Below are 27,504 nucleotides of genomic sequence, written 5' to 3' on the forward strand. Positions count from 1 at the left end.
TGGGTGGAGATGTCCTTCATGAACGTATTCCAAATGTCTTTTTGATCTATTTCATATCTCTTTTGTTCACCTTGAGGGTGGTGAAACACTGACACAGGTTGCCCAGAGAGGTGGTAGACGCCCCCAGTCCTGAAACTGTTCCAGGTCAGGTTGTCTGGGGCTCTGAGCACCCTGGGTGAGGTTGGTTGAGGCTCTGAGCAACCTGGGTCAGGGTGTTTGGGGCTCTGAGCAACCTGCTTTATTTGCAGCTGTCCTTGCTGAGTGCAGGGGGGTTGGACCAGATGAACATGAAAGGTCCTTTCCAACCCACCCCACCCTATGGTTCTAAGAATCTGATGCCTCCTTCTCGGATGTTTTCCCTGAGGGATGTGGTGAGTAGCTGTGGTTTGTCTCGGCGGCGTTGCAGCCCCGGGTGCCGGTCGTTGCTAGGTGCTGGCCTCCGCTAACCTCTCCCTGCGGCGTTTCCTCGGAGGGGCTGTCAGTGTGTCCCTGACTCCTCCTAAAGAACCCCAGGGCTCGGGGGGGGGGGGGGGGGGGAGGTTGTTGGCTGCCAGGTGTGCAGAGGTGCCTGGGGAAGCAAAGCAGGCAGCGAGTGGAGAGAGCCTTGAGCCTGCAGGATGAAACTCAAACCCTGCCGGGTGAGCAGCAGCCATGAGGAGCAACCAGCTTCAGCCCCTCCTTGCTGGAGGGGTTGGCAGGAGCTCTGGGGTGTTTGTGAGCTGAAAGCGTTTCTGACGTGGGTCCTCTTAGATGGGATCTTGTTTGCTTGCTCTCCCTTCTCTCCTGCAGGTTTCAGTCCAGAAATCCCCAAGCTTGTGTCACTGGTAATGATACTAACAAAGGGTAAAGATTCCAAGTGAGTGATGACCATGGGAGTTTTTCAGAAGGTAAAGCTCTCTGATGAGAAACGGTTTTAAAAGAGCTAAAAGGAAGCAGGAACAATTTTTAATGCTGTTTTCTCAGCATTTCAGGATTTTATCTCAGCTTTTCAGGAGAGCCTCTGCTATGGGGACAGGCTGGGAGAGTTGGGGCTGTTCAGCTTGGAGAAGAGAAGGCTCCAGGGAGACCTCAGAGCAGCCTTCCAGTACCTGAAGGAGCTCCAGGAGAGCTGGGGAGGGACTTGGGACAAGGGCTGGGAGTGCCAGGATGAGGGACAATGGCTTTGAGCTGGGAGAGGGGAGATTGAGACTGGAGATGAGGAAGAAGTTGTTGAGAGTGAGGGTGGGAAGAGACTGGCACAGGTTGCCCAGGGAGGCTGTGGATGCCTCCTGCCTGGAGGTGCTCAGGACCAGGCTGGATGAGGCCTTGAGCAAGCTGGGCTTGTGGGAAGGTGTCCCTGCCCATGGCAGGGGGTTGGGACTGGATGATCTTTCAGGTGCCTTCCAACCCAACCCATTCCCTGATTCTAGCATGGTAGTTTTCCCCTGTGATACCAATGTTCCTTATTTCTGCTAGGAGAAATAAAGCCTTCATCTGGGTAATGACAACTGCCCAATCTGTTTGCTCCAATACTGAGTTTGCCATAGAGGATCTAAAGCAAATTTATTGGGCATCATCATGCTTGCTTTTCCCCTACTCTGCCTTTAATCCAGGGCTGTGTTTATGTAATGCAATAGAAATGTTGCTAACATGATTAGACTTTTCTATCTTATTAGCTCAAATACTGAGCACAATAAAATGGAAAAACTGTTTAAATGTTATGTTTAAGTGCTTGAGATAAGAGTTCTTGTAAATGAAATGTGATTACATTTCTGGAATAGATCTTCCCTGTCTGCTAATACTTTGTTTAGCTATGGAATTGTGTGGGGAATTGCTGGGGCAAGAAGTTTGATTTGTAATCTTTATTTTTAGGGAATAGCTGTGTGAATAATGAGGATTGCTGCTTCCAAAAGTTTGATTTTTGATTTTTAGGGCTAGCTGTGTAAAAATGGGGATTGCTGGATCCAAAAGTGTGAGTCTTAGTTTATATTCTTAAGGCTATCTGTGTAAAATATGGGGATTACTGGGTCAAAAAGTTTGATTCTTGATTTTTTTGGGCTAGCTGTGTAAAAATGGGGATTGCTAGGCCAAAAAGTTTGATTTATTAATTTATATTTTTAAGGGAAACTGTGTAAAAGTGGGGATTGCTGGGTCAAAAGTTTGGGGTTTTTGTTTTTAGAGATAGCTGTGTGAGAATCAGAATTGCTGGATCAAAAAGCTTGATTTTTTTATTTATATTTTTAGGGATAGCTTTGTAAATCATGGGGATTGCTGCCTCAAAAACTGTGATTTTATGTTTTAGAGATAGCTGTGTAAAAATGGGATTGCAGCCTCAAAAAGTTTGATTTTTAATGTATGTTTCTAGGGATAACTGTGTAAAAATGGGGACTGCTGGGTCAAACAGTTTGATTTTTTTAATGTATATTTTTAGGGATAGCTGTGTGAAAATGAGGACTGCTGGGTCAAACAGTTTGATTTTTTTTTTTTAATGTATAATTTTAGAGATAGCTGTGTGAAAATGGGGATTGCTGCCTCAAAAAGTTTGATTTTTTTTAATGTATATTTCTAGGGATAGCTGTGTAAAAATGGGGGCTGCTGGGTCAAAAAGTTTGATTTTTTTTTAATGCATATTTTTAGGGATAGCTGTGTGAAAATGGGAATTGTTGGGCCCCAAAATTTGACTTTTAATGTGTATTTTTAGGGATAGCTGTGTGAAAATGAGGATTGCTGGGCCCCAAAATTTGATTTTTAATGTGTATTTTTAGGGATAGCTGTGTGAAAATGGGGATTGCTGGGCCAAACAGTTTGATTTTTAATGTATATTTTGAGGGATAGCTGTGTGAAACATTCCCTGTCAAACACAAATCAGCAGCGAACAAGGACTTATGGAAAACTTGGTGCTTCCCACTTGGAAAAAAACCAAACTAAACCAGCAAACCCCAAATCATTGCTCAGTAGTTCTCTTTGTGCTAAGCAGTTTGAATTAAACGTAATTCCCTAACATCACCTTGAATTTCCATCTGTGTAACCCTGATGTTCTTAAGTGCTTTGCATTCACCTAATGCTCTGGGCTATTTTTTTTTTTGTGGTGGTGCTTTTTTGTTGTTTTTAATATTTTTTCACTTTGGGCTGGCTGGCAGAGCTGTGCCTGTCGGAGCAGTGGGGATGATATGAATAACAATTGTTCTGCTACTCTTACCCCTGTATCTCCCTGGGATAACCTGCAGTCTGCAAAGGCTGAGGAAGTGGCAGATAGCTTTTGTCATCCCTTATCCGGGCTGTACACTTGTAAGGAAGAGCAGGGATAATCGCCTAAATCTAATTAGGGGTTAAAAGAGGCCATGACTGTGATGTGGCAGGGAGACACCTTACTGTATCAATCCTGTTTGCATTAGAAAAATGAGGTTGTCATATTGATTATTCAAATGGGCTTCTGCTGGCCGTGGCTCAAGGGCCGTATCGCAGCTGAAGCACTGGAAGGTCCCAGCTTTGGAGAGGAGACCCTCTGCTCACAGCATACATTTGGCTGCTGGCTTCTTTGCTAATTTGGAGGCTTTAAAACTAAGACTTTGAGTGAGTTTTGTCATGAGAATTAAGGGTTTAAGTGACCAGCAGCCAATGAAGTTGAGATTTCACGTGTGAGAGTTGTGATTGCTGAAAGCTCTTAAATGGTGCCAAGTAAATTGGCTTTGGAGCCTTCGTGGCAGAATCAGTCTTGGAGTTAACAGCTTGCAGAGTGTTGGTTTTGTGCCCTAATTGATCACAGGATCCCCTCAGCAGCTTTGTAGCCTCTGCTAGACTCTCTCCAGCGGTTCCCTCTCTCTCTTGAACTAGGGAGCCCAGAAGCAGACTCCAGGATTCCAGATGTGACCTCACTAGGGCAGAGTAGAGGGGAAAGAGACCGTCCCTTGACCTGCTGCCCAACTCTTACTCAGGCACTCCCAGTACCTGAAGGGGTGACAGGAGGGCTGGGGAGGGACTGTTCAGAAGGGCCTGTGGGGATAGGACAAGTGGCAGTGGTTTGAAACTGGAGCAGGGCAGATTTAGGTTGGACTTTAGGAGGAAGTTCTGCACAATGAGGTGCAGAAGAAACTCATGAAATTTTGTATATTGTGGTTACAGCTTCCAGACAGAACTGAAAATCCAGGAAAAGAGCCAATATACTCCAAATTTTTTTCAGGAATATCCTGGCCAGGCTGTCCAGAGAGGTTGTGAAGTCTCCTTCTCTGAAGAGACTCCAACCCCCCCCCAGCCATTGTCATCCTGGGCAAGCTGCTGTGGGTGCCCCTGCTGGGATTAAGTGATCCTCAGAGGTCCATTCCATGCTGGGATTCTAGGGTTAGTCTGTAAAGCTTCAGGAAGTCCTGCATGAGCAAACAGGTAGAGGAATGCTGGAGAGGATGGATGTGTGGTCAGGTAAAACCATTTCTGTTGCAGGGTTCACACTGTTGTGTCCACACAAGGTGTGACAAGGGAGGTCTGTGAAGGTTCAACCACATCTCTTGTCCTAAGTGGTGCTATCTGAGGTGAACTGAAACCAGAAGAGCTAAAAATACAGAGATTAAGAGGGTTATTATGGGCTAGTAGACATCTGACTCCAACTTATTTCCCCAGAGAAGACCAAGGAACAGTGCTCCTGGGGACTGGGAGTAGGCTTTGCAATCTCTGGCTGCAATTTCTTAGTGAGGTTTGTGACTTGAGGTGGTTGTAGGATATTCCCAGGGGTTTTGCAGGTTAGAAATCCTTTCCTCCAGAAGTTCTTGCTCAGTCTCCAACTTGATCATCAGCATCTCCATCAGGTCTTCTGTATCATCTGTGGTTCCTCTAGGAGCTGCTGCTGTTGGAGCATCTGGCACTCATTTGTCCAGAATTTTTGTGGAGTGTTTCAGTTTACCTCCTGTATTTGCAGCTGCAATGGGAACTGCTGGGTTTAACCTTCACAAGATCCAAGCTGCTTGGCGTCCAAGTTTCCTTGGAGCCTGCCATGTTTCTGGTGCTTCTTTTTATTTCAGGAATCTTCATTGTAGCAAAACCACCTTTGACGAAAATCTTGGCTGTAGAATGAGACACAGTTTCTATTTGTGCCTTCTAGGATTGGTCCAGTTGCAGGTAAATCAGTAGTGTACACTACTAATTACTTGAATTTCCTTGAAGGAATACCAGCATCTAAAATGCTGAGCAAGATTTCTGGTCCAGACTTTGGCCACTTCTTGGCAGGTTTCTGTGTCTTGTCCTGCTCTGGGCTTTCACCAGAGACCATGAGAAGTGCCAAATAAAGCAGTATCTGAAGGGGGCCTACAAGAAAGCTGGGGAGGGACTTTTTAGGATATCAGGGAGTGATAGGACTGGGGGCAATGGAATAAAGCTGGAAGTGGGGAGATTCAGACTGGACATGAGGAAGAAGTTCTTCCCCATGAGAGTGGTGAGAGCCTGGAATGGGTTGTCCAGGGAGATGGTTGAGGCCCCATCCCTGGAGGTGTTTGCAGCCAGGCTGGATGAGGCTCTGGCCAGCCTGATGTAGTGTGAGGTGTCCCTGCCCATGGCAGGGGGGTTGGAACTGCATGATCCTTGTGGTCCCTTCCAATCCTGACTGATTCTATGATTCTATGACATTAGTATCTCATGGGAGGAGAAGGAAAGCATGATAATGAAAACAAGGATTTGGGAGAGTAGGTTCTCACAATGCCAGCCTGGTGGGGGGTTGGAAGGGACCTCTGGAAATCACTCAGTCCAATCCCCTGCTCCAGTAGGGCACCCACAGCAGCTTGCCCAGCAGCACAATGGCAAGGGAGGGTTGGAAGCTCTCCAGAGAAGGAGATTCCACAACCTCACTGGGCAGCCTGCTCCACCTGGATGTCACCTTGGAATGACTCTCCTCTAGAAACCAAGAGGCTTTCAGAGCTTTCTTTAGGGGCACTTTGAGTTGTGATAGAAATAAACTTCTGAATTGTGGAATACAACCTGAAACTCCTGCCTCTTGTGGAACAGGATGTTCAGGAGTTTGTTGTGGATGCCCCCTCCCTGGAGGTGTTCAAGGCTGGATGACGCCTTGAGCGACCTGGGCTGGTGGGAGGTGTCCCTGCCCATGGCAGGGGGTTGGAACTGGATGAGCTTTAAGGTCCCTTCCAACCCAACCCATTCTGTGACTCCAGCTGCATTGGCTGAAGTAGTTGAGGAGATAGAAACTAAATATTGTGAGCTCACGTAGATCTATTTTAGAGAAGAAGAAATGTTGACCTGGTAGAGGAACGGATTGAAACATCTTTTAAACCTTTGGAGCACGTTCTGCATGTGGCCCTGCATTCCTTAGGGAGAGGGATTCAGGCCAGGTGAAAGGAGGAGGAGGAATTCAACTAAAGTGACAAAATCAAACTGCAGGGACACAAAGAAGGAGAGTGAAAAAGCATTTTTATACCTCCCAACAGTGCTGCCTAAAAAAAGGATGAGGTTTCAGTGTGCTAAAAGAGGATCAAAGGCAGGGAGAAGCACTGGGATGGCAGCAAAGTGGCACTTTGTGGCTCTCAGCTGAGCTCCACCACGGCTGCCAAAGTGCTGTGCTCATCTTCAGTAATAATGGGAACGTGAAACTGCCTTTTCTTAGGCTTTGGCCCTAAAAATGTGCGTGTCCTGGGACTGCTGGGTCATCCTGGCCTTCATCTGAGCAGTGGAGATTAATCGGTTGTGGAGGTGAGAAACAAATACCTGGGGGTTGGTCTCATCTCCCTGGTCTCAGGTGATAGATGGAGAGCAAATTGTCTGGAATTGTGCCAGGGGAGGGTTAGGTTGGAGAGGAGAGAAAATTTCTTTGTTGCAATAGTGGTCAGGGGTTGGAACAGGCTGCCCAGGGAGGTGGTGGAGTCCCCATCCCTGGAGGGGTTCTAGAAACCTGTGGCCATGACACCTGGGGACATAGATTGGTGGCCATGGTGGGGTTGGGTTGATGGTTGGAGTCGATGATCTTAGAGGTCTTTCCAACCCAAACCATTCTATCATTCTATGAATTGCTCTGCTTCTCTTTGCTTTTTAGCCCAAATACCTGCTCTGCAGAATGGAGAGGGGGATTTGGTTTGGTTTTGATTGTTTTCAGTCAACTGTGTATTTTTAAGCAGTATCAACAGGAAGGAAACATCCTAAATTTCTCCTAGCTTTTGGGAGTCTTTTTGTTGTTGTTTTTTTTTTGTTTGTTTGTTTTTTTCACTGTATTACCCTTACCTAAAGCCACATCCTGCTCTTGAAATCCAGCTCTGCATGTTCTGTTAATTCTTGTTCCAAGTGCACCAGTACAGGTGAGGGTTGACCTGCTGGAAAGCAGCTCCATGGAGAAGGACCTGGGAGTGCTGGTGGAAAAGTTCACTATGAGCCAGCAGTGTGCACTGGTGGCCAAGAAGGCCAATGACCTCCTGGGGTGTGTGAAAAAGAGTGTGGCCAGTGGGTCAAGGGAGATTCTCATTCCCCTCTACTCTGCCCTAGTGAGGCCACATCTGGAGTCCTGGGTACAATTCTGAGCTCCCCAGTTCAAGGGACAGAGAACTACTGGAGAGAGTCCAGGAGAGGCTGCAAAGCTGCTGAGGGGCCTGGAGCAGCTCTGTGAGGAGCACAGGCTGAGAGCCCTGGGGCTGAGAGCCTGCAGAAGAGCAGCCCCAGAGGGATCTGAGCAATGCTCAGCAAGAGCTAAAGGCTGGGGGGCAAAAGGCTGGGGCCAGGCTCTGCTCAGTGGTGCCCAGGGACAGGCCAAGGGGCACAAAGTGGAGCCCAGGAGGTTGAATGTGAGCAGGAGGAGAAAGTTGTTTGGTGTGAGGGTGCTGGAGGGCTGGAGCAGGCTGAGAGATTGGTATAAAGTTGTGTGCCAGTAAATAAGTTTTAAATCTTTAATTGTCCTGGTTTGAGCTAGACAGAACTAATTCTGTGCAGTGATTTGACTTTTCAGCTGAGTCTCCTCTAAGTATTTGCACTTTCTGAAGCTTCTCTAAGGTTTCATCCTTGTGGGAAGGACGCATAGCTCAGAATGTTAACAAAATACCTCTCTATAAGAATGATTAATACAAACTGGATTAACTTCTTTCATAGGCAGAGTGCCTTGAGCTGGTAAATTTGTTGTCAAGCACTTCAGGAAGAGCTTTCCCTAAGCCCAGTTTTGAGGAGCATTGATTAACTTCTGTACAGTTTAGAATGAGTTTAGGATCAGTGATACCAGCTCAGTGCGCTGCAGGGAGGATTCTTGGAGTACTTACAAAACAGGAGTACAGAAGTTTGTTAATGTCTCAGAGAGTTAAAAAAGGGCCAGGTTTGAGGTTTCCTCCTGAGCCTCTTTTTCCCCTTTACAGACTGAGGAAGGAGCAGAGGAAGCAAGGGGACACCAAAATATCTCATTCTGCCTAAGAGCAGAAGTGCTGGCAGATAAATGCCCATAAAGGGATTTCTTCCTTAAGCCCCATGGATTTTATTTTGTTATTTTTATTATTATTATTAAGGGCTTTTTTGTGCAACTTTTTTTGTGTATGTGTGTGTGAGTTGGAAATGAAACCCATTCATCTAGTGGCCCAAAGAAGGGCTGTATTGAATGGAATAAGAGTGTAATGTACCATTGAAGGCAGGATTGAAAGTGATTATCTTGTTAACTCTTGACAGTTCCCGCCAGCTTGAAATAGAACTGGCAGGCTTGATTTGCAAATGAATTAGGAGCTTTTTCATTTGGTGCCAGGATCATCTTTTTATATTCTGATATGACAGATGCTGTGTTCCCTGCTTTTGTTTCTCCTTCGGGTTTTATACTTGCAAATAAAAAACAAAAGCCTGCCGAGCGTTAATTTTATTTTGCCTCTTTTCTCCAGGAGTTTAGGCTTTGTCTGGAAGTTTTTAATCTTATGTTTCCTCCCAAATTTGTTGGCAGGGTCGTATTGTTGCCATAGAATAACATTTCATTAGGTTAAGCACAGTAGTAATTGGGTGAATGAGGAGGATTTAGAAGCTTTCAGAACACGGAAAATCGATTGGACTCAAATGGTTGTGGCGCTCCAAATGCTGAAATGTCCTCACTGACTTAGGCTTCGGTTTCCTACTCTGCAGTGCTGAGAGCTGAGGGCAGCTGAGGAAAGCAGAACGTCTGAAATGGTCATCTAGTAGCAGGGTGCTAATGGAAATATTGCCTGTTAGCAACAGCAGTTGATCAATACAAACATTACTGTTCACCCTCCAAATCCTGATCTATTAGCAGGCTGCTTACAGAGAGGTTAGCTGCATGAAATCAGCTCTGCAGGTGTTATTAATTAGCTGCCTAATCTGATCTATTAGTAGGGTGCTAATAGAGATATGATCTATTAGTAGGGTGCTAATAGAGATATTATCTATTAGTGCTAATAGAGAGATTATCTATTAGCAGTGTATTATCTCCTAGTGGTGTGAAATAATCTATAGAACAATAATGATTGATTACAGAGATCCTCATCTGTTAGCAGGATGCTAAGAGAGGTATTAGCTGGGCAAATGTTATTAATTATCAATCTAATTTAATCTATTAGGCTGCTAATAAAATATTATCTATTAGCAGTGTATTATCTCCTAACAGTGTGAAATAAACTATAGAACAATAATGATTGATTACAGAGATCATCATCTGTTAGCAGGATGCTAAGCGAGTTATTAGCTGGGCAAATGTTATTAATTATCAATCTAATTTATATATTAGGGTGCTATTAGAAATATCTATTAGCAGTGTATAATCTCCTAGCTGCATGCAATCAGCTCTGCAGATGTTATTATCAGCCTAATCTGATCTATTAGTAGGGTGCTAATAGAGATTTTATCTATTAGCAGTGTATTATCTCGTAGCAGGATGAAATAATCTATAGAACAATTATGATTCATTACAGAGATCCTGATCTATTAGCAGGATGCTAACAGAGAGGTTAGCTGCATGAAATCAACTGTGCAAATGTTATTAATTATCAATCTAATCCAATTTATTAGGAGGGTGCTATTAGGGATATTATCTATTAGCAGTGTATTGTCTCCTACCAGTATGACATAGTCAATAGAACAATAATGATTGATTACAGAGATCCTCATCTGTTAGCAGGATGCTGAGAGTGATGTTAGCTGTTCAAATGTTATTAATTATCAATCTAATTTGATCTATTAGGGCGCTAATGGAGATGTTATCTATAGCAGTATGAAATAATCTATAGGAATGTTATTATTAATTCTCTCTGTAGGAATGTTATTAATTATCTGAAGAAATACTGATCTGTTAGCAGGATGCTAACAGAAAGAATTGTGTTGGCTGTGTGAAATCAGCTATTTAAATGTTACTGCTTACCAATATAAATTGATCTATTAGCACTGTGCTAATAGATTAGCTATTGGCAGTGCATTATCTGTATGAAATAATCTATGGACAGCTAATTATTATTTATCTATAGAAATACTGATTTATTAGCAGGGCATTAATAGAGATAATGTTAGCTGTCTGAAATTAGCTGTATAAATGTTATTACCTATCAATATAAATTGATCTATTAGCAGCATGCTAATAGAAAGTATTATTAGCAGTATGCTGATAGAAACATCTAAGCAGTCAACTGCCAATTAGTAGGACATTATCAGTATTATTAATTATCTGTATGAAAGTTATCTATCATCAGTATGCCAATAGAAATATCTATGAGCAGGGTATTGTGGTTAGCAGGCTGAAATGATGTAACCATCATTAATTATCTCTATAAATATTCTCTATCAGAAACAGGCTCATAGAAATATCTGAGCAGTCTATGATCAATTAGCAGCATGAAATCACTGTTGTTATTTGTATACATATTATTTATTGACAGGAGGCTAATAGAAATGGGATCAGTGAGCAGGACATTATCCATTAGGATGAAATTATGTGTATTGATTATCTCTAGAAATATTATCTATTACCTGTAGGCTAATAGAGATACCTATAAGCTGTATAGTTTGTATCAGCAGTATGAATTATCTATAGAAATTCTATTAATTATTTATATAAGTATTATCTATTAGCAGTAGGCTAGGAGAAATATGAGCACTATGAAATGATGTAATTATTATTAATTAAATAAATGTTCTCTATTAGCAGTAGGCTAGAACAATATCTGTGGGCAGTATTAAATTATCTAGATCAATATTATTAATTTTCTATAGAAATAGTATTTATTAGCAGTTGACTAGTAGATATATCTGTGAGCATTATGAAATGACATAAATATTATTAATTCTCTGTATAAATTAATTCTCTATATAAATTAATAAATCTCTATATAAATTTAAAAATATCTATATAAATTAATAATTCTCTATATAAATTAATAATTCTCTATATAAATTAAAATTTCTCTATATAAATATTAATAATTCTCTATCTGAATATTCTCTGTTACAGTAGGCTAGGAGAAATATCTATGATCACAAAGAAATATTATTGTCTTTAAAATATTATTATCCTTGTTATTATCTGTACAATTATTACTTATTAGCAGTAGGCTAATAGAAATATCTGTGAGCACAATGAAATTATCTAAATATTGTCTATAGAAATATTATTAATAGCTATTGAAATATTAATAGTCTACAGAAATATTATTAATTCTCTGTAGAAATATTGTCTTAGCAGTAGGCTAGGAGAAAAATCTATGAGCAGCATGAAATTATCTATAGAAATATTATTATCTATGGAAATATTTTTAATTAGTATTGATAATTCTCCAGATAAATATTATCTATTAGTGGTAGGCCAGGAGAAATATCTGAGCACTGTGAAATTAGATGTGTAATTATTATTAAGGATATAAATATTCTCTGTTAGCAGTAGGTCAGCAGAAATGTCTGAGCACTGTGAAATGATCTATAGAAATATTATTAACTATCTGTAGAAATTTATTAACTATCTGTAGAAATATTGTTAATACTCTGTAGAAATATTATTAATACCCTATAGAAATATTATTAACTACCTGTAGAAATATTATTATCTATAGATGTATTATTAACTAGCTATAGGAATATTGTTAATACTCTATAGAAATATTATTAATACTTTATAGAAATATTAATACTCTATAGAAATATTATTAACTATCTATAGAAATATTAATACTCTATAGAAATATTATTAGTTCTCCACATAAATATTCTCCACTAGCAGTAGGCCAGCAGGAACATCTGAGCACCACGAAATCCTCCACAGAACTCTTATTAATACTCTCTATCACTGTTATTAATTCCCCATTAGCAGGAGGCTGACAGAACTGTTGTCCATCAGCAGTGTGTTCTCTCTCAGCAGGGTGCAGTGATCTCTCTAACTATTATTATTAATTATCTCCAGCACTATTTGTCCATTAGCAGCATGCAAATACAAATCCCTGTGTAATTAGTGCCAGGCTGCCACTGTGTTGGTATTCTGCAGCCATCCCAGCCCAGATGGTGAGGTGCTGGCTATGATAATTACTCTGCACTCTGTCGATGTTCCTCATTAACCTGCAACACTCTCTGCTGGTCCGGGGACTCCTCACTCTGCCTGTACTCCCCAGCAGTCAGACTCACTCCACTTGGGTTAGGATTCAGTGCAGGCTTCTCTGCGTTCACACTGCTGGGCTTCTGGCTGCTGCTCTCAGCTGCTTTGTGCTAATTAGAGACTTGGAGAATTGGTTTGGGTGGAAAAGACCTTTGAAGATCCTTGAGTCCTCCAACCGTTGCCAAATTCTACCAAATCTGGTCCTAAATGACATCCCTCAGCACCACACCTGAATCTTTCAGACACCTGCAGGGATGGGGATTCAACCACCTCCCTGGGCAGCCTGTGCCAGGCTTTGAGAACCTTTTCAGTGAAGACGTTTCTTGTAACATTCAAACTAAACCTCCCCTGGAGCAATTTGAGGACATTTCCTCTTGTCCTATCACTTGTTATTTGGGAGAAAAGACCGACCCCCACCTGGTTCCAGCCTCCAAGGTCGTCAAGTTACCCCAGTACTGCCAGGTCACTGCTAAACCCTGGCCCTCAGCACTACATCTCCGCAGCTTTCAAACCCCTCCAGGGATGGGGATTCCATCACTGCCCTGGGCAGCCTGGGCCAGGCCTTGGCAACCTCTTTGATGAAGACATTGTTCCTCATGTCCAACCTAAACCTCCCCTAGCACTATTTGAGGATATTTCTTCTCATCCTATCTCTTGTTCCTTGGGGGAAGAGACCAGACCCCACCTGGCTCCAGCCTCCTCTCAGGGAGTTGGAGAGAGCCAGAAGGTCTCTCCTCAGCCTCCTTTACTCCAGGCTGAACACCCCCAGCTCCCTCAGCTGCTCCCCACCAGCCCTGTTCTCCAGAGCCTTCTCCAGCTTCACTGCCCTAATTAGCAACACTTCCTACTGCTGCAGATGTTCACTGTGGACTTGTTTTTGTACACTTTCACCTACAGGATGTGCTTTAATTGAATAACTACTAAATAATGTCACAGAAAAGGGAAACCAGGCCAAAGTTATCTAATTTATTTCAGAGCACCAAATAATCTGGTTAACAGAGGCAGTGACATTCCAAAGCCTGAAGCTTAATTACTTGTGTTTGCTTATGCTGATTAACAATGGGAAGGGAACCCAGTGTGCAGAACAGGACACTGGGGAAGAGCAGCCCCAGGGGGGATCTGAGCAATGCTCAAGCAAGAGCTAAAGGCTGGGGGGACAAGAGGCTGGGGCCAGGCTCTGCTCAGTGGTGCCAAGGGACAGCACAAGGGGCACAAAGTGGAGCCCAGGAGGTTCCATGTGAGCAGGAGGAGAAAGTTGTTTGGTGTGAGGGTGCTGGAGGGCTGGAGCAGGCTGGCCAGAGAGGTTGTGGAGTGTCCTTGTGTGGAGGGCTTCCAACCCCCCCTGGGCATTGTGTTGCTGGGCAAGCTGCTGGGGGTGCCCTGCTGGAGCAGGGGCTTGGACAGGGTGATCTACCCTGATGGGATGCTGTGCAGTCTGCTGTGATAGTTGATGGAGCTTGCACAGCTGACCTGAGGTCTTGGTAAAAGACAATTAGGAGCTTTGGGGTTATTTTGGCTCTTACTGATCTGATAAATAATTTATGGATTTTTTTTTTTTGGTGGGGTCTGTTTGAAAATATTGATTCCATCAGCACTACTTTGGGACATGGTTTAGGGGTCATGGTGGTGTTGGGTTGATGGTTGGACTTGATCTTAGAGGGACTTGATCTTAGAGGGCTTTTTCCACCCCAAAGAATTCTAGGATTCTGTATTTCAGGTTTTTACCCCTCTGTTTAGTTTCAGTATTTTTCTCAGCTGCATCAAATCTTGACTTTGGCAGCCATTCTTATCTATTTTTCCTCCCTCCTGAATATTTGATAAGGTCTCTTGGGTACCAATTTTTCTTCTCTCTAGGCTATCATATTCTGGAAATTGTTTCACCTTGTGTCCTGTTTCAAGACCCTGGTTTTAAGCATGGTTCATTTTAGCTTGCGTTATATTCTGCTGAGTGCTTCAGCAGCTCCAAGTCATTCCACTTGTGTTTGTAGGGGGCTCACTCCTCCTTTTCTTCTTGCTTTTGATAAGTGACCTTCATATGATCATCTCGAGTCTTTGCTACATTTTAATTGATTAGTAATTGGCCCAACTTCTTACCTTTTTGGTTCCTCACATGGAATAAATTGTTTGGATGACTGGAGTGAGGGAGCCACTGAGCACACCACCAGCAGCTTTGGAGTCTTTTCCACTTCGGGATCCATTCCAGGTTGTTTGAATCTGATTTTAAGCTAGAGCAAAATGACGTTCCACACTTGCTCAAAACTATCATGGATGCTTTTTCTGGCAGCATGTAGGATTCCCTGACCATTTGCTCTCTTTGATGAGAATTTGTTCTGCACAGAAGATCAGAAAGAGCAGCAGAGCTTGGTGAGCTCTTATCTGCAAAAGGGGATGATCAGCTGATAAATTATGTTGGGTTTTGGATGCTTAGTGAAGTTCCTCTGGCTTATCAGGATCATAGCCAGGTATTGACCTGTGTTTCTGCTCACCCATAACCTATAGATTCATAGGATAGGTTGGATTGGAAGGGACCTTAAAGCTCATCCAGTTCCAACCCCCTGCCAGGGGCAGGGACACCTCCCACCAGCCCAGGTTGCTCAGGGCCTCATCCAGCCTGGCCTTGAACACCTCCAGGAAAGGGGCATCCACAACCTCCCCTCCTCCAGTGTCTCCCCACCCTCACTATTGAGAATTTCTTCCTCATCTCCAGTCTCAATCTGCCCTCTGACCTCTCTGATGCTGGCTTTGCACTGCTAAATTATTTTCACTGTTTTGTATTGCAGTCATTTGATTGATTGGTTGTATCTCCAATAATGGCAGAAAACAGGCTTTAGATACAAGGAGCTACATCTATTAAAGACATTAAGGATGCCCAGGAGCATTGTGCCCTTGAGGCCAAGAAGGCTAAGGGCATCCTGGGGTGCATCAAGAAGAGTGTGGCCAGCAGGCTGAGGGAGGTTCTCCTCCCCCTCTGCTTTGGTGGGGTCACAGCAGGAGTGCTGGGGCCAGTTCTGGGCTCTTCTGTTCAAGGAGGACAGGGTCTTGCTGAAGAGGGCACAGCAAAGGTCTCCAAAGATGCTGAGGGCACTGAAACATCTCTGTGAGGAGCAAAGGCTGAGAGGATTGGGGCTGGGGAGTGTGGAGCAGAGCAGCCTGAGGGGGATCTCATCAATGCTGATCAATACTTCAAGGGTAGGTGGCAGGAGGATGACACCAGGCTTTGTCCAGTGGTGCCCAGGGACAGGACAAGGGGCAATGGGCACAGACTGAACATCAGCAATTCCATTTGAACAGGAGGAGGAACTGTTTTAATGTAAGGGTGCTGGAACACCGCTGGATCATGTTCCTCAGTGCAACTTCTACACGTTTGTGACCACTTCCAGAGATGGCAAATTCACCACTTCCCTAGGCAGCCTATTTCAGGACTTAGCCACTCTTTTGGGGAAGAAATTGTCCCTCATGTCCAACCTAAACCTTGCTGGTACAACTTGAGGCCATTTCCTCTTGTTCTATCTCTTGTTCCTTGGGAGAAGAGACCAACTCCCACGTGGCTCCACTCAGGGTGAGGTCACACCTCAAGTGTTGTGTTTAGTTCTGGGCCCCTCACTGCAGGAAGGACATTGTCGGCTGGAGCAGGTCCAGAGCAGTGAGGCTGGAGAAGGCCCTGGAGCACCTGTGCTAGAGGAGGGGCTGAGGGAGCTGGGGGTGTTCAGGCTGGAGAAGAGGAGGCTGAGGGGAGACCTCCTTGCTCTCTACAGCTCCTTGAAGAGAGGTTGGAGTGAGGAGGGGGCAGCCTCTGCTCCTTGGTGGCAAGGAACAGGAGCAGAGGAAATGGTTCCAAGCTGCAGCAGGGGAGGTTCAGGCTGGATCTCAGGAAATATTTCTTCACTGAAAGGGTTCTCAAAACATTGGAATGGTCTGCCCAGGGCAGTGGTGGAGTCACCATCCCTGGGGGTGTCCAGGCCCTGTGTGGACCTGGTGCTTAGGGACATGGTTTAGTGTCTTGAAGGTTGGACTGGATGACCTTTGAGGTCTCTTCCAACCAGATATATTCTGTGATTCTGTGATTTTTCCTTTCACCATGATTGTGTTTTAAAACAAGAATTGGAGTCCATACCTAGGTACGAAGCAAGAGAAAAAGATGCATTTTCCTTATCCCAATATTTTGTAGTTCAAAACAAGAGTCTCAGTCCATAGCACGAATGAAGCAAGAGGAAAAGATGCATTTTCCTTAAACCAATACTGTGTATTTTAAACCAAGAATCCGAGTCAATGCTGTGACTGACTCAAGAGGAAAAAGATGCATTTTCCTTAAACCAATACTGTGTATTTTAAACCAAGAATCTGAGTCCATGCTGTGACTGACTCAAGAGGAAAAAGATGCATTTTCCTTATGCCATGATTTTGTATTTTGAAGCAGGACTTTATTATCCACCCCCAGACAATATCTAAATAGAAATCACTCCCCCACACACACCTATTTTTGAGGTGCTAAATAGCCTTAGAGGATTGAATTAGCTGGGAAGCAGGCACCAGGAGCTCCCAGCTAAGGATCTGAGCCTACCCTGTTAGTGGTCTGTCTGCTGCACTGTCCCTGTCATGACTTCATCAATATTTGTGCATCTCCCTTCGCCCCGTGCTGAAAGCAGCCTTAATTCAATTAGAGGTCTCAAAACTGATAAAAAAGGTCCTGAAGTGGAAAATGCGACGAGATTATTGGCAAATGAATAAAGATTCGTATCGAGCTAGCACACAGGAGTAGAGCAGGGCTGGGCTTGGGGTTTGTTGGGTTGTGTTGTTGTCTTTTTTTTTTTAATCATTCCCTGTCTTCAGCCTTCTGGGAACAGCGAGTTTCCCTTCCCCTCATGCAGCACATCGATTCCTGAATTAGACTGCAATATTAAATAATTAATATACTTGCCGTGATTGATGTTTTGCATTAGTTGAATATTAGGTTATCAATCAAAATCCACTTGGTTTAATGTAATAATATTGAAAAAGTGTCAGTGGCTGTTCATCCAATTTGTACTTGAGGCAGCACAGGGAGGGACGCCAGCGGAGCGCAGGAAACCAGGCGCTGGGGCAGAAGGGAAGCCTTATCAAACAAAGCAGGACAAGGTTGAGGTTCTCCTAAATAAACCCTGTGGCACCTGTCACTTCCAATGAAACCTCCCACCCCAGCCTGAGGCTGCTGTGCATCCATCAGCAGCGACAGGGAGCGAAGCCCTGGTGTGGTTTTTATCTTGCTGGTTTAATGATTGCAGCCCTTCTGCTTTAATGGTCGTAGAAAGCAAACTCTGCTCGCTGCTGGGTTTCTGATGCTGCCTTGTGCAGAGGCAGACCTGTTGCTGCAGCTCAGTCTGACACAAACCCCTCAGATGCCCACAGAAACCTTCATTGTTAACACTTCTGATTTCTGTTGATTAGCTCCGAGTGGGTTTGTGCGTGTCCGATGTTGTACCGCTCCTATAAAGGAGCACCACAGAGTCATAGAATCCCAGACTGGACTGGGTTGGAAGGGACCTTTCAAGGTCATCTAGTGCTGCAGTCAGCAGGGACACCTGCAACTAGAGCAGGTTACTCAGAGCCCCACACAGCCTGACCTGGAATGGTTCCAGGAATGGGGCATCTGCCACTCCTCTGGGCAGCCTGGGCCCAGGGCTGCACCACTCTCATGGCAGAAATCTCCTCCTTCTCTCCAGGCTGAATCTCCCTCTTTTAGTTTCATACCACTACCCCTTGACCTGGCACAACAGGCCCTGCTCCAGCAGTCTCACGCTAAAGAAGTTTGTCCTCATGTAGAGATGGAAGACAGCAAGAGCAGAGCAGTCATGGCCAGCTCATGCCTTTGTTCTAGTCCAGAAAAGAAAAGCCAATACAGGAAGAAAATCTTTTCTCCCTATCAGCAACATCTGGACAAGAAGCACATGGCTGTGATGTTGGGGTGATCACTGCTCAGATGGAACTTCATATTTGAAGTTCTTCCCTGAGCACGCTTGAGTTTGAGCCTCAAACACTCCTTGATGCAGTTCTTGGAAATGGATCCCTCCCCCCTCATCATATTCCACTAAATTTTCTACATTTTGTATTGTTGTGGTTTCTGTAGAATTGCAGGTTCCTGTTTCCAGCTCTGACTTCAGCCCAGAGGTGCTTATTTCAGTAGGCTTTGAAAGGGACAGCAAGGGTTACAGACAAGTCTCAGCCCTATGCCTGTCTTCTAATGCTGTCTGTGCTGTCCTAGTGAGGCCACAGCTGGAGTCCTGGGGCCAGTTCTGGGCTCCCCAGTTCAAGAGGGACAGGGAAGTGCTGGAGAGAATCCAGGGGAGGTTACAAGGCTGCTGAGGGGCCTGGAGCAGCTCTGTGAGAAGCAAGGGCTGAGAGCCCTGGGGCTGAGAGCCTGCAGAAGAGCAGCCCCAGAGGGCAGCTTAGCAATGCTCAGCAAGAGCTAAAGGCTGGGGGGCAAGAAGCTGGGGCCAGGTGCTGCTCAGTGCTGCCCAGGGACAGCACAAGGGGCACAAAGTGGACCCCAGGAGGTTCCATGTGAGCAGGAGGAGAAAGTTGTTTGGTGTGAGGGTGCTGGAGGGCTGGAGCAGGCTGGCCAGAGAGGTTGCGGAGTGTCCTTGTGTGGAGAGCTTCCAACCCCCCCTGGGCATTGTGCTGCTGGGCAAGCTGCTGGGGGTGCCCTGCTGGAGCAGGGCTTTGACTGGGTGAGCTCCAGAGGTCCCTTCCAGCCCCCCACCATGCCTGGATTCTGAGTGATTCAAGGCCATGTGAGGGCAGGGCTGAAATGCTTCTGGAGCAGTGCATTAGGGTAATGGATATTTAACGATTCAGATCCTGCAAGTAAAATATTGTCCATGCTGGAGAAATGAAATGGCTCTGACATTTCTGAGTTACAGAGAAATCAGTGCAGACAAGGGTTTAGCAACTATTTAGAACTTCTGTTCTTCTGTTACAGGGACCCTGGCAACATCAAAGCTGGATTAGAACATCTGGTAAGTTTTAATTTTCTCTTGAACATTTGCATCATCTTTGATATCTGCATTCCAAATGAACACTTTTGAATGAGCTTTGAATACCTTGAATTGAGAAAGTCAACCATTTCCCAGAGGGTCACCTTACTGTTATTATGTGAAGGCACTTCCAGTTTCATTTATCTTCCCATTTCAAGGGAATTTTAATTTAATTTTTTTACTTTTTTTAAATTACTTTTTTTTTTTTTGATGTAGAGATGAAATAACCTGGACTACAATCCTTGGATTGATGATTACCTTAATTATAAATAATAACAAACAAAAACAACAACAAAAAAAAAAAAAAAGAAGAAATTGTTTGGTGTGGGATTTTTGGCATCTCCTGATCTGAAAACAACAAACTTGTGATTAAAAAAAAAAAAAAGGCAACACAAAAAACCCAAACAACCAAACACCAGAGGAAGAGCCCCACAGACAATCAAATATTGCATGCATAAATATGGTGTGGTTTAGTGGTTTGAAGGCTTTGAAAGAAGTGTGCAGCTTTGTATCTTGCTTTATTTATTATTTTCCAACCCCCTCCACCCCCTTGTCTTGGCTTAATGAATAATGGATCAACGGAAATTCCATTCAGTGCTGTGGTAGAAAATAAGAATTGAGATGCAAAATATTTGGGGTTTTTAAGTAAACCTGTTCAAATAGCAAGGGATGGTGAGGTTAGGGCTAGGGGGAGAGAGGGGGGCAAAAATCCTTAATCAGTGGATCAAAAGTGGGAACAATGCAATATTGTCCCAAGGCTGAAGGGGGTTGAGCTGAGGATGTCATCAGCAGTCATTAAGGAGTTCACTGAAAGAGATTAAATCATAGAGGCATGGAATGGATTTGGCTGGAAAAGGTCTTTCAGAGCATCCAGTCCAAGGCTGGGGCTAATCCTGGTTCTCAGCACCACAGCTCTGTGGCTTTCAAACACCTCCAGGGATGGGGACTCAGCCACCTCCCTGGGCAGCCTGTGCCAGGCTTTGAGAACCCTTTCAGTCAAGAAGTTTCTTCTCATGTCTAACCTAAATCTTCCCTGGGACAAGTTGAGGCCATTGCTTAGGCCTGGGTGATCAGTTGGACTGGGTGATCTTTGGAGGTCTCTTCCAGCCTGGTTGATTCTATGATTTCCTCTCGTCCTGTCACTTGTTGCTCAGGAGCAGAGCCCAAGCCCCACCTGGCTCCAGCCTCCTCTCAGGGAGCTGTAGAGAGCAATGAGGTCTCCCTCAGCCTCCTCTTCTCCAGGCTGAACACCCCCAGCTCCCTCAGCTGCTTCTCCCCAGCCCTGTTCTCCAGACCCTTCCCCAGCTTGGTTGCCCTTCTCTGGACCTGCTTCAGCCTCTCATTGTCCTTCTAGGAGTGAGAGGCCCAAAATTAAATCCAGAGTTTGAGGTGCAGCCTCACCAGTGTTGAGTGTAGGGGCACCATCCCTGCTCCTGCTGCCCACACCATTGCTGGTCCAGGCTAGGCTGCTGGTGTCCTTCTTGCCCACCTGGGCACCTTGCCAATACACCTGGGCTTGTATTGGCTATTACCAGGAATTCCCAGAAAAGCAGGTCACAGTCACAATGCCTGCTGACCCCCACAGCTCCATCTGCTCAGAGCCATCTTTTATTTTTATCTAATTTAAGAAAAGAAAGTGCAGAGCTCAAAGCAGAGGGGAATTGATCTGCTGTTCCTGCAAGTTTGGTGGTGATTTGCTGCATTCTACTTGGCCTCCTCCAAGTAGCAAATCCTGAGGAACTGTTTGCCCCTTGTGCTAGATGATTCTGCATCTGCCACTCTGAGGAGCTCCTCTCTTCTATTAATAACTCTGCTAAAGAAGAACCATGGAGCCATGCCCGTGGCTTATTCATTAGAGAGACCTTATTTGTGTCTCTTGTAGAACATTCCACAGCCATAACCTGCTCGTTCTTGTGGCCGAGCAGCAGAGCCTGTCTGGTTTCAGTGATGAAGAGCAGCCTGTCATTAATAGCTTGTGGAGGCCATCAGTGGTTTGTGAGAACAGAGGTATTGTCTGCCAAGGATGTGGGTGCTCCCTGCATGGTGTGGGGATCAATAACCCCCAGCAGGTGTGGGTCAGGCTTTCCTGAAGGTCCCTATGGTAGCATTTGTGTGAGACTCTACCAAGGCAGCTGCATCATGTGTCATAGGGAGTGTGTATCAAGGTCATTAACTCATGACTAATATCATAGAATGTTTCAGATTGGAAGGGACCTCAGAGATCATCTCCTCCAATCCCTCTGCCATGGGCAGGGACACCTCCCACCAGCCCAGACTGCTCAAGGCCTCATCCAGCCTGGCCTTGAACACCTCAAGGGAGGAGGCATTCACAGCCTCCATGGGCAACCTGTTCCAGTCTCTCCCCACCCTCAATGAGTTTGTTCCTCATCTCCAGTCTCAATCTCTCCTCTCCCAGCTCAAAGCTGTTGTCCCTCATCTTGGCACTCTCAGCCCTTGTCCAAAGTCCCTCCCCAGCTCTCCTGGAACCCCTTCAGGTACTGGAAGCTGCTCTGAGGTCTCCCCAGCATCTTCTCTTCTCCAGGCTGAACAGCAGCATGATCCTTCAGCAGGCTTTGGATCAGGTTCATGTTAGGTAATGATGCAGCAGCAGACCAGTGGCTTATGAATATCCATGAGAAAACGCATTGCTTGGCTGTATTTGCCTGTGGGGATGAAAGGTGGACACCTCTGCCATGGGTTCTGCTTGGAGCAGAAGGATCTATAGAGAACCTTTTGTACTGGAGATATATGGAATTTATGTACACATGAGGACCCAGAGCTGTTGGAGAGAGTCCAGAGGAGGCCACAAGAATGATCCAAGGGCTGGAGCAGCTCTGCTGTGAGGCCAGGCTGAGGGAGCTGGGGGTGTGCAGCCTGGAGAGGAGAAGGCTCCAGGGGGACCTTAGAGATGCCTGCCAGGACCTGAAGGGATCCTACAGGAAGGCTGCAGAGAGACTTTTGCTGAGGGTGTCTGAGACAGACCAAGGAGGAATGGTTTGGAGCTGAGGCAGAGCAGGGTTAGAGTGGAGCTGAGGAAGAAGTTCTGCAGTGTGAGGGTGGTGAGAGTCTGGCACAGGCTGCCCAGGGAGGCTGTGGCTGCCTCCTGCCTGGGGGTGTTGAAGGCCAGGCTGGATGAGCCTTGAGCAGTTGAGTCCAGTTGAGAGGTGTCCCTGGGCATGGCAGAGAGTTGGAGTAAATGATCTCTGAGGTCCCTTCCAGCCTGAGCCCTTCCATGATGTGTTCTCAGGTTTTGGTGCTTCGAGGTCCAGCTGTGAATCACACACTGCTTTTTTCTAGTATCGGCCTTCTGCAGCCAGAGGTGGGGATGCAGGAGCAGCCAAAGGGTTTTCAAGCAGCCTTCCAGTGCCTGAAGGGGCCCTACAAGAAAGCTGGGAAGGGACCTTTTACAAGCATTTGTAGTGATAGGAGAGGGAATGGATTTAAGCTTGAGGAGGGGAGATTGAGACTGGAGATGAGGAAGAAATTCTTTCCAGTGAGGGTGGGGAGAGACTGGAACAGGTTGCCCAGGGAAGCTGTGGGATGCCCTTCCCTGGAGCTGTTCAAGGCCAGGCTGGAGGAGGCCTTGAGCCACCTGGGCTGGTGGGAGGTGTCTCTGCCCATGGCAGTGGGCTGGGAACCGGATGCTCTTTAAGGTCTCTTCCAATCCAATCCATTCCATGAATCCATTGCACTTCCCTTGCTCACCAGGTACGCATGGCTGAATTTGGCAATCCTGCTGCTTAAAATCCTTCTGCCAGCTTTGGCCACCTTGACCAGGGACTGTGTATAACTTCTCATGTCCATCAGATCTCTGAACCTATCATGAGACCAAGTCAACAACACTGTCAACCTTAAAGAATCTTTAATTTTTTTTTCCTTGACACCTGCATCAAAAAAATAAAACCCAACCTCAAAACAACTAAACCCAATCACAGAATCAACCAGGTTGGAAGAGACCTCCAAGATCATCGAGTCCAACCAATCACCCAACCCTAAGTAATCAACCAGACCATGGCACTAAGTGCCTCATGCAGGCTTTTCTTAAACACCTCCAGGGATGCTGACCCCACCACCTCTGTGGGCAGCCCATTCCAAGGCCAATCTCTGTGTCTGTGAAGAACTTCTAAGATCAAGCCTAAACTTCCCCCTGCACAGCTTGAGATTGTGTCCTCCTTGTTCTGTTGCTGGGTGCCTGGGAGAAGAGACCAACCCTTACCTGGTTACAACCTCCCTTCAGGTAGCTGCAGACAGCAATAAGGTCTCCCCTGAGCCTCCTCTTCTCCAAGGCTAAACACCACCAGCTCCCTCAGCCTCCCCTCCTAGTGCTTATGCTCCAGACCCCTCCCCAGCTTCGTTGCCCTTCCCCAGACACCCATCCCAAGCCCCCCAGGCCGGGAGGTGCTGTTTGTGGCGGCGGTTTGCCCGCGCCCGGCGGTGATTTGATGGCTCCTGATGAAAAGCCGACAAGGTTTCCGCAGCGCCCCGTTAGATGAAAGCAGCGTGAAACCAGAGGTTAATCTGCAAACAGATTTCCATGCTTATTACTCTAATGATTCCATCACATTTGATGTAGCAGGGCTGCGAGGCGTCTCTCAGCGGCACCAGCGTGCTCCATTTTGATCTCTCCACTCATTAAATGATGTAGTAATTTGGGTGACCTCTGACCGCCCGCCGATCTCTCCGTAATTGCACAGCATTCTGATGGGGAAATTACTGCCAGAGAGAAAGCCAAAAGTATTCAGCTGCTCTTTATTTTTTTCTGTCTCACTCTGTCTGTGTGTGTGTGTGTCCCTTTCACTAAAAAAAAAAAAAAAAAAAAAAAAAAGGGGGGGGGAAGAAAAAAAAGCCTAACAAAAGAAATATTGCATTAATTTTCAAATGATGCTATTCCATTTAGTGCCCAGGCCCCCATCTATCAAGCGGTGGGAAGCGGCTCCCTTACTCCGTGTGCTTAATCTTAATGGTATCTGTGGATGTCAAGGGCATGGAGGAAATTAAATCGGAAAGTGCAGATAGACCTAAGAAGACATTATCTCTTGATGATTGCAGTTTTGATAGGTATTTCAGTGAATTTCATTTTCACAGAATGGTAGGAGATGAGTTAGCCACCAGATTTTCTCATTTTTCTCCGTGGTGATTTATGTGAGTCGAGTATAAAACTTTTTTTTTTTTCCTTCCTTCCCCTCTTTTTTTTTTTTATGGGAGTGCAGTTGCCCGCAGATGAGAGGTAAATTAATGCGCAGGGCTTCCATCCCTGGCTCGGGAGCCCGCTTGTCAGAGAGCCGTCCATACGTAATGGGCCCCATCATTATTCAGGGGGGTTGTTTACATTCAAAATATGTAATGAAATCTGTTCAGAATAATGAGGGAAATAAAAGTTTAGGAAATTGTAAAGGTCATGAAGTTTGAGAAATGATGCGAGGCTCCCAAAATAACATTTAGGCAATATAAATTACATTATTATGCACCAACTCTGCCTCATAGAGACACGAAGATAAAGTGCTTTCGACTAGTAAAATGCTGTTAGCTCGCTCTGAAGTATGAGAATGTGTAAAAATGTTTCTGATTTCATATTCTGGTTTTGTGCATATTGTGGAAAAAAACAGAGAGGGGAACTTTATGGAGTGCAGTGGCTGCTTCCCGAGCCCCGGGTTTAAGTGCCTTGCCTAGGAGGATTGCCTTGAGGAAGCAAACTTTTTACCATGAATGTGATAGTTATTAGTCTAATTATTGAAACTTTCAGCAAATTAGTCTTTTTAAAGTTTTTTTTCTTTTTTTTCCTCCTCCTCTTCTCATGATTTCCTATGAAGATCTCTGATAGAAAGGAAGTTTATGCAGTGCAGTGACTGCTTCCCCAGCCCCAGGTTTAAGTGTCTTGCCTAGGAGGATTGTCTTGAGGAAACAAACTCTTTACCATAAATGTGATTTGTTATTAGTCTAATTATTGAAACTTTCAGCAAATTAATCTTTTTAAAGGTTTTTTTTTCTTTTTTTTCCTCCTCCTCTTCTCATGATTTCCTATGAAGATCTCTGATAGAGAGGAAGTTTATGGAGTGCAGTGGCTGCTTTCCCAGCCCCAGGTTTAAGTGCTTTGCCTAGGAGGATTGTCTTGAGGAAACAAACTCTTTACCTCAAATGTGATTAGTTAATAGTCTAATTATAGAAACTTTCAGCAAAGTCATCTTTTTAAAGATTTTGTGTTTTTTTTTTTTCTCCTCATGATTTTCTATGACAATCTTTGATAGAGAGGAAGTTTATGGAGTGCAGTGGCTGCTTTCCCAGCCCCAGGTTTAAGTGCCTTGCCTAGGAGGATTGTCCTGAGGAAACAAACTCTTTAGCATAAATGTGATTAGTTATTAGCCTAATTATTGAAGCTTTCAGCCAATTAATCTTTTTTAAAGTTTTTATTTTTCCTGCTCATGATTTTCTATGAAGATCACTGATAGAAAGGAAGTTTATGTAGTGCAGTGGTTGCTTCCCCATCCCTGGGTTTAAGTGCCTTGCCTAGGAGGATTGTCTCGAGGAAACAAACACTTTAGTAGAAATGTAATTAGTTATTAGTCTAATTATTGAAGCTTTCAGCAAATTAATCCTTTTTAAGGGCTTTTCCCCCTCCTCCTCATGATTTTCTGTGAAGATCTTTGATAGAGGGAAAGTTTATAGAGTGCAGTGGCTGCTTCCCCAGCCTGGGGTTTAAATGTATTGCCTAGGAGGATTGCCTTGAGGAAACAAACACTTTAGCAGAAATGTGATTAGTTATTAGTCTAATTATTTCAGCAAATTAATCCCTTTAAAGGTTTTTTTTTCTTTCTTTCTTTTTATTAAGACCAGCTTAATAAAAGCAGTTCAATGACAGTATTAAGAGCAGTTTAATAATAGTGTTAAGAGCTGTTTAATAATAATGCTAAGAGCAGCTTAATAATAAGAGCAGCTTAATACAAATTTAATGATAATATTAAGAGCAATTTAATAATAATAATATTAAGAGCAGCTTAATGATACTATTGACAGCAGCTTAATAAGAGCAGTTTAATGATAATATTAAGAGCAGTTTAATAATGATAATGTTAAGAGTGGTTTAATAATAATGTTAAGAGCAGTTTAATGGTAATGTTAGGAGTAGTTAATGATAATGTTAAGAGTAGTTAATGATATGTTAAGAGCAGAATAATATTAATATCAAGAGCAGCTAAATAATAATATTAATATTAGGAGGAGTTTCATAATCATCTGTTGACTCAACAAACTTGTTTTGAGGCCTTGGATTTATCTGCTGCTGTTGTTGGAGCTACAGACTATTTTCTTGTAGCCTAATGGACTGGAAATATGAAAGAGTGATAAAAGATAAACAGGAATCCATATTTAGAAGCTAAATATTGACAACCTTATAATTCTTGAAAGCCTTGGAGATCCTCATTACCTTGGCTGCCTTTCATTTGAGATCAGCACTTACCCCACAATACTCCAAAGGATTCTTTTCCTCACTTCAAATTCTACACCAAAGCTTCACAATCCAAATAGTTTTCACAAGGCACATTAAGAAATGCTTTAATTTGTAGAGTCATAAATCAGCTGAAGGGGTTGGTCCAGGAGAAAAAAACCCCGCAACCTCTCTTCTATTTCTCAAGGCATTGATTTTTGTCAAGGGCTGATGGTTATTGGATTGCCATGAAGATGTAAATATAAGAGGTGATATTTTGTGCTGCTGGGCAATAAATGGGTGGTGATTTTTTTTGGTAGCCTTTAGCATCTATCTCGATCCAAGCTCATCTGTGTTTTCTCTCTGATTAAAGAAGCCAGGCAGGCTTTATGGCTGTGTTTAACATTTACAGTAAATTTTCCTTTTAAAAAGACCTGGATTTGCTGATTTTTTTTTTTTTATGTTTCTTTTTTTCAATCCTATTCACAACTCTATTTCTGGTGGCCAGTTAATCCATTTTCTGGCTCCACTTGCAGCCTGAAAGCCATTTTCCTTGCTTTTACTCA

General features: G+C 44.3%; 1 protein-coding gene across 1 annotated transcript in view; it reads left to right on the forward strand.

The window, feature by feature from the left end:
- The window catches only part of RSRC1 (arginine and serine rich coiled-coil 1), a 137,689-nt gene that overhangs the window by 40,244 nt on the left and 69,941 nt on the right, over window positions 1-27,504 (forward strand). Inside the window, exon 2 of the mRNA XM_054385774.1 lies at window positions 19,464-19,500. Within this exon, the coding sequence (XP_054241749.1) occupies window positions 19,464-19,500 (37 nt within the window). The remainder of the gene's footprint in view (window positions 1-19,463; window positions 19,501-27,504) is intronic.

Source organism: Indicator indicator, chromosome 13, assembly GCF_027791375.1.
Source record: "Indicator indicator isolate 239-I01 chromosome 13, UM_Iind_1.1, whole genome shotgun sequence".
NCBI lineage: Eukaryota > Metazoa > Chordata > Aves > Piciformes > Indicatoridae > Indicator > Indicator indicator.